Here is a 15,512-nt window from a genome sequence, read left to right as displayed (position 1 = left end):
ATTTCTGTAACAAAAAATATTTTTATCTACTTTTTGCATGCCATGTTAATCTCTATGTATTTGTAGTGAGTCACACATGTACGTGTGTTTTTGTATGTACATTTGTATACATTCATGTGTGTGTGTGAGAGAGAGAAAGAGAAAAGGGGTGTTATATACATAAATATTCATACATCAGTTTTGTGTGTGTGTGTGTGTGTGTGTGTGTTAGGCAGAGAGAAAGAGAGAGAAGGGGTGTGTTGTCATGTATACAGAGAGTGATGTCTAAGTGGCACTCACTCTCTCTCTGTACCTGTTTCACACATACATACAAAGATGTATCCATATTTATGTATGTAAGTATGTATACATGACAACATACCCCTTCATTCTCTCTCACACATATGTCCATTTCATCTGATGTTTGATATTGTATGTGTGTGTGTGTGTGCGTGTGGCGTTCCACATTCGCTGTTTATTTCAATCACTCTTGTGAAGATATTCATCTAACTCATTTTTACATTTAATCCCCATTTTAATTTTCAAGGTAGTCAATGTGGGCTACAGCAACTCTTAACTCTATTAAGTATGTTTGCAAATATGTGTCAACTTGGCAGTACCGTACAGCTTTGGATGAAATATTGTGAGGACATGGCTGAGGACTTAAAGTATGCAGTTCAACAGACAAACCCAGATATCAATATTCAGTTCTCTGAAACAATTTTTAATGAAGCACTGATTGAAACTGAGGATCAAGTTTTGGCCACAGGAGGCAAAAATTTGCAAGAATCTGGCTCTGGACTGCCAAAAACAAGCTATCAAATTAGTGATTTAACTTCAAGAAGCTTAGCAAAGAGAGACAAATTATGACATCACAGAGCTGGCTGCATTTGTTAAAGAACATGAAGCTAAATTTCTTCCAGAATAACGTTGTACACCACCTGTCTTCGTCTGTTGTTTTTTTGTGAATTCTCCTTATACATATCACACGCTCACGTGGTTGCACTAGTTGATCCTGTCTCCTCTCATCACCTACAAAATTCTCCACTGGACTTTCTACCTTTCTACACTCTTTTGGACTTTCTTCTGGACTTTCTACACTCTGGCTGCACCTCTCCTGCCTATGGATTACTCTGGACTTATCTGTTGATAAGAAAGCGCTGCAATACACCACAACGTCTGAAGCCTTTGAACTTTTTAACCTTTATGTAAAACCGTTATTATTATTCTCTCCTTGTTTCTTTCTGTGTTCCTTTCTGTAGAAGAGCGTAGGCTCAAAACATTAAAGACTTTTTCAATTCCTGAACGTTATACAAATACATCTATTTGTTTTCTACATCACCTGTCTTCGTCTGTTGCTTTTTTGTGAATTCTCCTTATATATATATATAATACAGTTACCTTTTCCATTGTTTGTGTGTGTTTCTGTATGTCATTCAACATAAAGACAACACAGCACACTTTAAAGAAAGACTTTCATTAAAATGACAGGTTGTTGAGCATATCAATGAGATAATTGTAGTAAGCTTCTGCTGGATCTATTTCATCTTGACTAGGTCATTACCTGGCAGCATAGTGACAGGTACAACTAGTTTTTAAAGAAAGATAATGAAGCACTCATGAAAAATAATTACTGTGAACGAGCAGTTTGCAAGCAAATTCAAATTAAACTTACTGAGTCGTCATCTAACATATTCAACAGATTAAAAGATGCAACAGCTTTACTCTTTTTTTTCTTTTCTTTCTTTGATTGTACTTGGTCATCTTCTTTGTCAGAATCAGAAGATTCTTCCACAATAACTTTCTTGGATTTCTGGAAAGATGAAAATAAAAATTTAATTACAAACATTAAACTTTGAGCCCGTCTTATGCAAGTATTCAAGCAATTTTTGCTGAAACATTTTATGAGATTTCATCATTTTTACAGTTTTTCTAACATAAAAAGTGATTATCATGCTGCTATAACTGATAAAATTGTTGCTTAGATATACAACCTGCTTAAACAGGTTATACATTTCAAGGGTGTTCCAAACAGTAGCAATACTTAATTTGAAGACAACAATACACTTATGATTAATGTTAATTGATTCTTTTTATTTAATCAGAATTCAAACTGTATGAATTAAAAAAAAATGTTTTACTCTTTTAAATTAATCAAACTTTAATTTATTTTTTATTAGCGTAATGCAATTATTGACAGTATACAATATTATTAAAGTCAAAAAAAGAAAATCACTTATGAACCTTTTAGGAAAAACTTGTAATTTGAATGTATTCAATATTATACATTGATTAAAACAACCTACTCAGCTGTTTCGTTATATCATCCTAAGATCTGATGACTGGTAAATCAGAAACACATTCAAGGAGGCTGATCTAACTACATATACTGAAATGAGATTTTGAAGCCATAACTGAAGTTGAATGTTCAGTAACTGCTGCTCACCCAACCTCAATCAGGGCAGCCATAATAAACTACAGAAGGAATGAATTGATATACTCAGTGATTTTCTATGAAAAGTAAGGAAATGACATTGTAATAAAAAGCTGGCCTTTGGCCGCTGCTCAGCTGTTCCCTGCTACATCCGTCTCTTTGGGTTCAATGCTATGTCCCCGTTGTGAACAGCGGCCAAAGGCTAGCTGTTCCCTGCTACGTCTGAATGCCTGTACATACAGTCAACGCTAGAGTTTCATTTTAAAAATTGAAAAGATATTGGCTTTGGACGAATGTTTTTCTAATTTCAATCTGCAGCCAAATTGATTTCCTCATTCTTCAAAAATTTTTGACTGTTCGTTATGACTTTTTAGTTTTGAACTTTTTGTTTGTTTGAATTTTTGAACTTTTTATTATGTTTTTAACCTTCTTGGAAGATGGATTGCCCCCGACAACAAATCGCCAAAAATTTATCTGATGAAAATTTCATCAATTATCCGAAAGAAAATAGTCTCCTTGCTAATCAGAAGTAGTGTACATGTGGGAATGATATGGACATAAGGCCTTCGCAGAATGCAACAGATGGAGCGGAATGGAGATGTAGCAACTGTCAGAAAAGAGTTTCAATCCAAAAGAATACATTTTTAGAGAAAAGTAGACTTTCTGTTTACCAAATATTTCATATATTTGACTTCATTTTCGAAATGCCAGTAAGCAGTTCTATGTGTGCAAACAATATCAGTAAAGTCATGGCAATACAATGGTATGAATATTGCCATGAAATCTGTTCACAGAAGTTATTGAAAGACAAAAAGAAATTGGGTGGCCTGAATCATGTCGTAGAAAGACAAAAGTTTGATGTTTCAAAGAAAAAAACGAAGTAGGGCGTGTGATGGGTCATTCTGGGTTGTTGGTTTCTATGATAACACCCAGAAAAAAGGTTATATGCAACACGTTCAAAATAGAAAGTCAAAAACACTGGAGGCACTCATTCTGGTAAACATAGAACCAGGGTCAACAATATTTACAGACCAGTGGGCCAGTTACCAGAACCTTGACAGACTTGGCTACATTCATGGAATTGTCAACCACTCTTGGAATTTTGTGGACCCTGAGAGTGCAAGTGGGGATATGTGATGGTCGCATGCTGACAAAGTAATGTACAGAGATCTGTACAACATGATGTGCGACCAATTGTGGGAGAACTATAAGACCGTCATCAAACATGTGACAGAAATTTACCCACAATGATTTTTGAAAGGTATGCAAACCTCATAACAATTCTGTGTACTTTTTTCGAATTTCTTTTTGATGATAAATAAGTCTAAATACATTTTTCCTTAATTTTGCAGGCTGTCTCCCTGTGTTTTCTGCACTGCTATCTTGACTGCTTGCGGTGTTTTCTGCCTTTCTATCAACACTAAAATTTATTTCTCTTCCAAAAAAAAGAACGGAATTATCCTTTCTTCCACTTTTTCGTTTCGAGACATTATATTGTGACAAAAATTTTAAATCTTGATTCCTGCTGTTCACAGCCCATAGTAAGCTGGAGAAATATTGGTGCCTGTTTCATTAGAATGTTTAGAGACACTATCTTGTCACAAAAATGTTAAACATTTACTAACTTAATCGATTTGTGAGTAAACCTTCATTTAATTTCACTTTATACCAACTTTATTATCAATTATATAGACAACTGCAATTATGGTCTGTAAAGATAACTTATTTATCTGTACATTTTCATAAATGTTTCTCTTTTGCAATCAACATTACAAATACATGCAAATTTCTTGGGAGCTGAACAATCTATAGACCACCCCTAACTCCTCTACTATGCTTCAAGGAATGCCTCAATAGTATTAAGTGTTTCATCCATCAGTGTCATGCTGACAACATATTAATGAAGGGGGACTTCAACCTTCCCAGTGTTAATTGGTCCATAGAAAAACAGGTTTCCCTCCTCAACCCCATTCAGATCAGTAAACAAATCTGAGAGTAGAATACCTAGAAATAGAAGAGCAATTATTCAAACAATAAAAAGAATCAACAAGAAAATAAAGTATTATAACCATCATTAACACTGTTGAAGAAACTGTTCAACACTGGAGTCCGTGTAAAGATGCTGCAGTGGGTAGAGTGTTTCATGACTAACACAACTCAACATGTTGTGGTTGAGGGTCTTTTGGAATTAAGGGAGGTATGTAAAAATTAGATATTTGCGCACGCACGCACGCACACACACACACAACAAAGTGACATTTAAAATTTTTTTTTTATTTTCTGATAATTCGTATCCAGAAAGTTGACTCTTGGTTTGGCTGTTGTCCGATTTCCAGTTGGAGCGTACTTAAAAATTGAAGATTTTGAAACCCCACAAAACATGTTTTCAAAATTTGCCCCTCTGGCAAAGAAAAAAATGGGTGGGGGAAATTTCACTTTCTGTCATAGGGTGAAGGGGAGGGGTGTTTATTATTATTATTTTTTTTGAAAAATTGAAATTTCACAAACAATTTTTTTTTTTAGAATCATAATCTCTGTATTTTTCTTTGTATTTCCCCCAAATATATTTCTAAAATAACTGGAAAACGATGGGGTAGGGGTGTTTAAATTTTGAAATTTTTTCTTCTTTGGTAATTCATATTAAAATTTTGAAAATGTGTTTCTAGCATGTCAAGTTTTCTGTTTAGATACTCTTTGCGTCTGCTATCTTATAATTGTATGCATGTGTGAAACATTAGTAGAGAAAACACTTTAATTTCAATTTTTGTCATAGGGCAGACGATTTTTTTATTTTTTCAGAATGATAATTTCCATATTTTTCTATGTATTTCACCAAAAAATGTTTTTTTTTTAAGTGAAAATTTAAGAAATGGTGAGGAATTAAAATTTTGAAATGCAGATTACTTTGCAGATTTGGAATCTCCGCACTTGATACAGTGTGTTCCTGTTAAAGAAAACAAAAAAAATCCCAAAGGGGGTGTGGTCCATGATCGTTACCTCCGCCCAAAAAAGTGGGTTTCTGCAGGAACCCCCCCTCCTACTTCCGAAATGGGGTGCAGTCCATGTCCTTTACCTCTGCTGGGACCTTTTGGCAATCAGTACGCTTCCAGTATTGTCATGGATATGATTTGTGAAACTGAACCAGTATTTACATGTACGAGACACTAACGGGGCCCCAGTATGTGGAGAACCGATCTTTGAACCCTTATTTAAAATAGGACCCCTCATCGGCTGCATTCAAAATGCATATAAAACACTTTTCAACCCTGAGAAGTGTTTATCTGTCGATGAGGGCATGGTGGAGTATAAAGGAAGGGTATTCAGTATAACTACAGATTTCTGTCCCCCCCCACCCGACTTTGGATGATAACTTTCATAAAAATGGATATTTTTTAATGAAATTTTCTACGAATATGTATTATATCGTGTAGATTCCGTATATATAAAATTTTTTGGGGGGAAAGTGTTTTAGGAGGAGTGGGTGGGGAATTTTGGAAAATTCACCGTAGTCCACTTCAATTCGTCTTAACTTGGACAAAACGTGGACTCCGGTAAATTTTCCGAAATTCCCCATCCCACCCCCTCCTAAAACACTTACTCTGAAAAATTTTGAACACATGTTCGTAGGAAATTTCATTAAAAAATTTCCATTTTTCTGAAAGTTATGATCATCCAAAGTCGGGGTGACAAAAATTGGTAATTTTGCCGGGTACACGCTTCCGACAGTATATGCCAGGTAAGCCCACGAAGTGGAGGATCAAAGTTTGGAAAATTTGTGAAGCAAACACTGGGTAATACTGTAGATTTAGTTTTTATACTGGGAAAAGAGACAATAATGTTAGTCAGCATGGCCTAGGGTACGATGTAGTCGGGAATTTATCACTTCCACACAATAACCAGAGTTGTATATTATTTTTTGACTGATTTTTTATTTCAGTCAAACTTGCGGTGGATTCAGAAGCTGTGACAACATATACGTGTGCAACAATAATTGCTAGTAGAAAAGCAAAATTATAAAAAAAGAGGTGAAATAATACAATGGCGGAAAGGAATTCTGCTAGCGACTGCATACAGAGATAAGAGGCAGATAAATTCTGTCTACCGTTGCACAACCATGTGAAGATGAAAATAGCACCCCATTTATGAACCTTGATTATAACAGGTATATGGGCAGTGTGGATTGGCTGAACCAAATAACGAGTTACTGTTTGGTCGATAGACTGGGTAATAGATAGTGGCGATACCTGGTTTGGTGTATAGTAAACATGAGCATTGTAAATGCATTTATATTATACTAGCAGAGATACCTGGCGTTGCATTAGAATAAAATGGCATAGTTTTTTCTTGTTTTACTTGTTTCAGTCATGTAAGTGCAGACATGGTGGAGCACCGCCTTTAGTCAAAAAAACGGACCCCAGGATTTATTCTTTGTAAGTCTAGTACTTATTCTATAGGAGTGTTTTGCCAAATGGCTAGGTTACGGGGACAGAAACACAGCAACATCGGTTGTCAAGTGATGGTGGGTGTACAAACACGGACATATACACACACACACACATTATATATATATATATATATATATATATATATACTTGTATGTATGTATGTATGTATGTATGTATATATATATATATATATATATATATATATATATATATATATATACTCTTTACTTGTTTCAGTCATTTGACTGAGGCCAAGCTGGAACACCACCTTTTAGTCGAGCAAATCGACCCCAGGACTTATTCTTTGGAAGCCTAGTACTTATTCTATCAGTCTCTTTTGCCGAACCGCTAAGTTACGTGGACCTAAACACACCACCATCGGTTGTCAAGCGATGCTGGGGGACAAACAGAGACACACACATACATATATACGATGGGCTTCTTTCAGTTTCCGTCTACCAAATCCACTCACAAGGCTTTGGTCGGCCTGAGGCTATAGTAGAAGACATTTGCCCAAAGTGCCATGCAGTGGGAATGAACCTGGAACCATGTGGTTGGTAAGCAAGCTACTTACCACACAGCCACTCCTGCGCATATATATATATATATATATATATATATATATATATATAAATAAAATAAATATATATAAATAAAATAAATATATATATATATATATATATATAAATAAAATATATATATATATATATATATACTAGTAGAGGTACACAGCATTGCTTGGGGTTAAAATGGCATATTCTTTTATTGTTTTACTTCTTTCAGCCATGTGACTGTGGCCATGCCGGAGCACTGCCCTTAGTCAAAGAAATTGACCCCAGGGTTTATTCATTGCAAGCCTTGTACTTATTCTATGGGCGTGTCTTGCCAAACAGCTAGTTTACAGGAACGTAAACACAGCAGCATCGGTTGTCAAACGATGGTCGGGGTACAAACACAGAAACACACACATATATTATACATACATATATGCTAAGAAGGTAGGCATAACAACAGATTTCTGTCCCCCCACCACCGACTTTGGATAATCATAACTTTCAGAAAAATGGATATTTTTTAATGAAATTTACAGCAACTTGGCTAACCAAACGGTAAACCTTTCACAGAACTTCGTTGACCCTGAAACTGGCACTTGCATGAACCACATTGAAGTATGTCACTGGATCATTGGGTAATACAAAATGGTCTCGTGTCAACGAATCTATGCATTGGGAAATGTATGGCTTTACGGTGAAGAAAAATTACCAAAATTTTTATACATTTCTCAAACACATTGCTGAAGTTTATCCCCGCTAAATCCCACCGGCGTTGAAAAAAAAAAACAAAAAAACCTAAAAAAAACTTTAATTTCACTTTATCACAGTATTTCTTTGCTATTTTTACTTTCCTTTTTTTCAAAGTAGTTTACTGTTATTTCAGCACTCATATTTTTGTAACTTTCAAAACAAAAAAAAATTTGGTTGTTATTTCTAGCACGTGGATAGCCTGCTTGAAGGCCAAGGCCGCAGAATCGAGAGGGGAGGGTTCGGGGTAATTTACTTTTTGAAAAATTGTAATTTTCCAAACGATTTTTTTTTACCAGAATCATAATCTCCATATTTTTCAACGTATTTTGCAAGGAAAAAAAAAAAAATTCCAGAAAAAGTGAAAAATAAATGTGGTGGACTAAATTTTTGTAGTTGTGATATTTGAAAAAAATTTCAGAATCGGTATCTCCATAGCCGAAAACGTGGGATTCCGTAAGAAAAAAAAATTTCTAAAGGAGGGGAGGGGGTCCAATTTCGGGGGGAAAGTGCTTTCGGTTTGGGTGGGGAATTTCTGAAAATTGAGTCCAATTCGTCTTAACTTTCAAGATAATGGACACTTTCTAATGAAATTCTCTATAAATATACCTCCGACTATGTAGATTCTGAAGACATAGGAATTCTGCGGGGAAAACAATTGGGGATTATTTTTGAGAACCCCCCCCCCTCGCGGGTGTTTCTGAACAAGTCCATATTTGCTTCATTTTCTGTTTTGTGCATCTGTAGATTTCTACCAGACGCGAACATGCATGCACGCACGCACATATATATGTAGTTAAGTTCAAACGGGGAATTATTCCATTCACTTGCTATCCTTCGATTTGATGTGACGAAACGTCAAGTAAAAGCACATGGGTTTTGTTTACATCTAATCGGCCTGTTAGGGTTAGCCGATTAAATGTAAATAAAACCCATGTGCTTTTACTTCTTCACATCAAATCGAAAGATATCCGCAAAACGAAAATAGAATGAAAGATTTTAAGTTCCAATCGTCTCTGCATCCAATGACTTCCTGATTCATACTAACAAGAATTGAATTACGGGCGTATTTATATAATAAATTTCAAAACGTAATATAAACGAAAAAAAAAAAAAAATCAAAACGTGTCTATGAATCATAAAATCGCCAACAAACATAAAAAAATAAACCGAGAGAATGAAAAAGTTAGCAGCAGGGACAAAATTGTAGCGCGCGGTACGCCAACTTCAAAAGAACTTCCCCGATCCAATCTGTCTCGCTTTTATGCCGACTTGAAAAGATACCCTTCCTCCCCACACCACGTATATATATAAAAAATAAAAAAAAGTTTACGAAAGCGACGATCTTCAAATCTTCAAATGTAAACAAAAGCACGTGCTCCAGTTTGACAGTAACGGTACCCATACGGTAAGTTTGCCCGTTTTGCCCACACACGCCTGTACACACAAACAGACTCACAAGCACACACACACACGCCTATACACACGAACACCGACTCACAAGCACAGATAGAATTTTGCAAACACAAACAGATTCACAAGCACACACACACACGCACATCAATTCTTCCGATTCACGCCAACTTCAAAAGAATTTACTTCATACAATCGGCGATCTCTGTCTCTATCGCTTTCACGCCGACTTCAAAAGATCCCCTCCAACCCCATATGTAAAATTTTTTAAATTTTTTACGGAAATCGATGATCATCTTTACAAAAGTAAATAAACACACCGTGGTTTGTAACTAGCAGTCGTGTGTTCTTGTAACGAAACATCGCCCTATATTTAAGTGCGTGCGTATGTTCCTTGCCTATGCTTCTGGTGTCTTCTGCCTTTCTATTAGAAACGTTTACCAGGGATTTTACTTGAAGTGAAAAGAAAATCGTATGCAACAGACAAGTCGTCTTTAATAGCATATTTCTGTGTACCAGACCGTTAGCTGTTATTTTTAGCATAACGAGTTTTCGGGTGAGGGCTTCATTTGTTTTCATTGCCTATTTGTTGCTGCAATAGAAATCTATGGATGCACAAACGCACAAGACGGAGAAAATAAAACAAATGTGGACTTGCTCCGAAACACCACGGACTGGGGAACAGTTCTCAAAAATAACTCACAGTTCCTATGTCCACGGAATCTACATAGAGGGAGGTATATTTGTAGTGAATTACATAAAAAAATAACAATTTTCTTGAAAGTTAAGACGAACTGAAGTGGACTCCGGGGAATTTTCGGAAATTCTCCACCACACACCTTCCTCAAAAACTTTCCCTTGAGAATTTTATATATTCGGAATCTACATGATACAACACATATTCGTGGGAAAATTTCATTAAAACATATCCATTTTTCTGAAAGTCATGATCATCCAAAATCAGAGAGGGGTGGGGGAGAAATCTGTAGTCATGCAATGTACGGCGTACGTACACTTGTCTCATATATATTTGTGTGTGTGTGTGTGTGTGTATATATATATATATATATATATATATATTTGTGTATATATATATCTATATATATATATAAATGAGAATGTATGTGTGTGTGTGTGTGTGTGTGTGTGAATCCCTAAAACTCGAGAACTACGCAACCAATTTCATTCAAATTTTACAGATGCCTTACTTAGGGTTCCAGTTGTGTTTTAGTCAAAAAATGTTTAACTTCTTGCAGAGTTCGAGCCTACGGCAACATAATATCTCCTCCACTATTTAAGTATTACGTGTCAAAAGTGAAACAAAAACACTCATGTCAAATACTTTCACTTTAAAAATCAAACTATTCTACTAACTGAAACAATCACATTTCGATACTGTAATGACAGATACTTTCAGAGAGAGAGAAAGAGAGAGAGAGAGATGTATATGTATACATATACATGTATATGTACACGTATATGCATAGATATATATATAGATATAGATCTATATGCATACATGTATATGTATACATATGTGTAGATGTATATAGTAGGGGCCGAAACCGGACGTGGTTCCTCCTGATGATGTCTTCAGCTAACTGGATCCTAATCCACCAAGGGAAGGTATATCGGAAGAAATTAATTCAACAACGCGGGTTGATGAACCGTAAGACGTGTGGCCAGAACCTCCTGGAAAATAACCATAGCGAAGGACATTCCACAGTTGAATTAGAACAGTCACAAACAGGGAAAGAAGACATGCACCCAACACCAGAGCTGAAGACACCTCCGAAAGTGGGTGGCCCCGCCACGTCAAAACGGTAGAGGAGTAGGGGCCGAAACCGGACGTGGTTCCTCCTGATGATGTCTTGAGCTAATTGGATCCTATAAAGGAGCTGTTATGGTAGAAGACCACGAAACATGGTTGAAATTCCTCAGATACTGACTGCAGGGAAAGACTTGCTGACAATCCAGAAAGAGGGATGACAAAGCGGAGAGACACTTGACAGTACGACAGCGTAATGAAGGATCAATGGGCTTGCAGCCTGATCCGGGGTAAAATTGCAACGAAAAAGCATAGGAAATCATGCCCCCATGATCCCGGACCACGGGGGGAGAATAAAGGATCAAATAGGGACGGAAAAAAAACGAAACAGACTTGGACCGGAAATGGATAATGAGAAAGGATGCGGTAAAGGATTGGTAGATGAGGAATTCAGCTGCTGCGGAAAGGTGTTTGCTAGTTACATCGGGCTCAGAATCCACCAAGGGAAGGTATGTCAGAAGAAAGTAATTCAACAACGCGGGTTGATGAACCGTAAGACGTGTGGCCAGAACCCCCGGGAAAATAACCATAGCGAGGGACATTCCACAGTTGAATTAGAACAGTCACAAACAGTGATAGGCGTGAAGAAGACAAAGATTAAGTGGCCGAAAGCAAATGACGCAGCAAGTTATAAAAAATTCGACAACGAGGTATCAAGAATGACCACCAAATTCAAAGGCGACGACGAACAAAAGCTCGAGAACCTGGCTTATACAATCTACCAGGAAGGAGAGAAAAGATTTGGACTGGAAACAACAGGGAAGGTAGAATCACCGGCAAAGAGCGGACCATCGAGGAGAGAAAGACGGATTGCAAAGATTCGAGAAGAGAAGAAAAAACTCATAACCAGATGGAGGGATGCAAAGGAGGACGAAAGAGAAGGGCTAAAGCAGCTATATGAAGAGATAAAAAAGAGGCATCGAGAACTAATGAGAGAAGAAAGAAGGAAGAACAGAAGAAAGGAGAGAGAAAAGAACTATCGTAGCTTTGTGAACAATCCCTATCAATATGCGAAACATTTATTTACTGAAAGTAAAAGCGGAAAATTGGATTGCACGAAAGAAGAGCTAGAACAACATCTTAAAGAGACATACAGCGACTCTGACAGAAATAAAGTACTCCCAGAAATGCACGGACTGAAGAAACCACCTGAACCAAGGGTACTTTTCGATTTGAGTGACATCAAACGGAAAGAAATAGAGGAGTTCATAAGAAAAGCAAGAGCAAAAAGTTCACCAGGGAACGATGGTGTGAGCTACAAGGTTTACAAGTATTGCCCGAAATTGCGTTTACAGTTATTTGCATTGATAAGAGAAATGTGGAAGAAGAAAGACGTAGCGGAGCGATGGTGTATAGCTGAAGGTATCTATTTACCTAAAGAGAAAGATGCAAAAACACTAGGACAATTTAGACCAATTTCATTATTAAATACTGACGGGAAAATCATGTTTGGAATCATTGCTAGACGGATCATAAGATTCGTACAGCATAACGGGTACATTAATGAAGCAATCCAAAAAGCAGGAATCCCCGGAATCCCTGGGTGCATAGAACACGCATTTGCCATCTGGGAAGCTATCACCTGTGCAAAACAACTGAAGAAAAACCTGCACATTGTCTGGCTAGATCTTGCCAATGCATATGGATCTGTTCCACACGCGATAATCAGAGCAGCGATGGACTTCTTTTGGATTCCAAAAGATGTTCAACGAATGCTCATGTCCTACTACGACAACATGAGGATGAGATTTACAGCAGGAGAGTTCACAACGGAATGGCAACGGCTAGAAGTAGGTATTGCAGCCGGATGCACGATATCAGTCATCTTATTCGTGCTAGTCATGGAGATGTTACTAAGGTCAACAAACTGTGAGAAAGCTGCTATAAAGACACCATTAAGGGCATTTATGGAGGACGTCACTCTACTATCGGAAAGTAGAGAAGCAGCAGAGGGAATGTTAGAGCGGTTGGATGAACTGATAGGATGGGCAAGAATGAAATTCAAAGCCAAAAAATCTCGAAGCGTGGCTTTCGTGAAAGGAGTGCAAGAAGAAGTGAAATTCAGGATAGGAGGTGAAGACATACCAACGGTGAAAGAACAACCAGTAAAGAGTCTCGGCAGATGGTATAGAGACTTATTAAATGATAAGAAGCAAGGGAAAGAGACACACGAGTTAGTAGAACAAGGATTAAAGGCAATTGACAAGAACAACACTGCTGGGAAAATTCAAATGTTGGATGCTGCAATTTGGACTGTACCCAAGGATAATGTGGCCATTGCAAATGTACAAAATAGCCTCGAGTAGAGTAGAAAGGATGGAACAAAGATGCAGTGTGTTTATCAGAAAATGGCTTGGTCTGCCGAAACCACTGAATACAACTGAAACCATTGAAAACCCGTGCCGCAACTACCAATAACATTAATCACCGAAGAATATAAAGCAGGAAAGGCGAGGACAGTAATGATGCTAAGGTATTCAAAAGACCAGAGCATCCGAGAAAACCCTCCAAAGGTACGAACAGGGAGGAAATGGAATGCGGAAGAGGCAGTAAACAGGGCGATCGGAATACTAAAACATGCCGATATAGTTGGAGCAACGCAAGAAGCAAGAGCCGGCCTAGGGACGAGCAGTTTCAGGCCATTTTGCAAGAGCAGTATAAAAGAGATGAAAGAGGCAGTGGTACACGAAGTGAGAAAGGAGGAAGAAGAAAGGCGGGATGTACATTTGGTGCAATGTAGTCAACAGTGGCAGTGCCTGAGATGGGAGGAAAACGTGGTCAGTCGCAGAATCTCATGGAAGGAACTTTAGGCTTGGGAACAAGCAAGAACAGCCTTCCTGATCAAGTCTACCTTCGACGTTCTACCCTCACCGGCGAACTTAGTCTGATGGAACATAAAAACAACCGATGAATGTGGATGCGGAGAGAAAGCGACGGTGAGACACGTTCTGTCAAGCTGCAGACTAGCACTAGAAAGGTATACATGGCGCCATAATCAAGTCCTCGGCGTCATAAGCGCAGCACTCAAGGAGAAGATCGAGGGATACAATAGAGGAGAGCACCCCAAAGTGGAAAAACGCAGGAAAATATACTTCCAGAAGGAGGGAAAAGGACATAAGATCAGGCCTCCAAATAAAATATATGAGATAGACGAAAGATGGAAGGGATACTGGGAGCTGGCCATGGATTTGGGAAGTCTAGCAATTTTTCCACTTACAAAAAACAACAAAAAGACCAGACTTAGTCATATGGAACACAGAACGGAGAATATGAATCTTGCTAGAACTGACAGTACCCTGGGAAGAGAATATCGACAATGCAGAGAAACGAAAGGAGAAGAGATACGAGAAACTAATCGAAGAGTGCAGAGAACAGGGATGGACTGTCGAGTACTACCATCTGGCAGTGGGGGCTAGAGGCTTCATTGAAAGGAAAATGACAGCGCTATTCAAGAGAAGATTTGCGTTTTCAAACTCGGAACTGAGAGAACTGATAAGGAGGATACAGGAGGCGGTCGAAAAAGCCAGCTTCTATATGTGGCTGAAGCGGGAAGACCGAATATGGCTTGAAAGTCATAACATGCCTAGGTGAGAAAGGCTGACACTGAAGTGGCTTCGCGCCCTCCATTGTCAGTTAAAGTTTAGAAAGTGTCATGTGACAACTTGCTGGAGCCTAGCAGCGGAAAGTTTAGACAGTGTCATGTGACAACTTGCTGGTGCTGCCTACTGGACTCTAGCAGCGGGTATAAAAAGGGGAATTTGACATGACAATCAGTCGGACGCTGACACTCGTTGATGCTGCATCGAAGAGGCCAGCGAATAGAAGAAAGAAAACACGCACCCAACACCAGAGCTGAAGACACCTCCGAAAGGGGGGGGGGCGTCAAAACGGTAGAGGAGTCGGGGCCGAAACCGGACGTGGTTCCTCCTGATGATGTCTTCAGCTAACTGGATCCTAATCCACCAAGGGAAGGTATGTCGGAAGAAATTAATTCAACAACACGGGTTGATGAACCGTAAGACGGGTGACCAGAACCTCCTGGAAAATAACCAAAGTGAAGGACATTCCACAGTTGAATTAGAACAGTCACAAACAGTGAAAGAAGACATGCA

At 38.1% G+C, this 15,512-nt stretch overlaps 1 protein-coding gene and 1 pseudogene across 1 annotated transcript in view; one reads left to right on the top strand and one right to left on the bottom strand.

Moving 5' to 3' along the window:
• LOC106871994 (eukaryotic translation initiation factor 5B) overlaps positions 1 to 15,512 on the bottom strand; it is a 135,541-nt gene that overhangs the window by 86,326 nt on the left and 33,703 nt on the right. The window contains exon 3 of the mRNA XM_052970563.2: positions 1,655 to 1,792. Coding sequence (XP_052826523.2) covers positions 1,655 to 1,792 — 138 coding nt within the window. The remainder of the gene's footprint in view (positions 1 to 1,654; positions 1,793 to 15,512) is intronic.
• LOC149134041 (uncharacterized) lies at positions 2,716 to 3,664 on the top strand (annotated as a pseudogene).

Source organism: Octopus bimaculoides, chromosome 9 (genome assembly GCF_046866305.1).
Source record: "Octopus bimaculoides isolate indiv1 chromosome 9, ASM4686630v1, whole genome shotgun sequence".
In the NCBI taxonomy this organism is placed as follows: Eukaryota; Metazoa; Mollusca; class Cephalopoda; order Octopoda; family Octopodidae; genus Octopus; species Octopus bimaculoides.
Note: the sequence above shows the minus strand (reverse complement) of the source record. Positions and strands in the feature narration are given on the sequence as shown.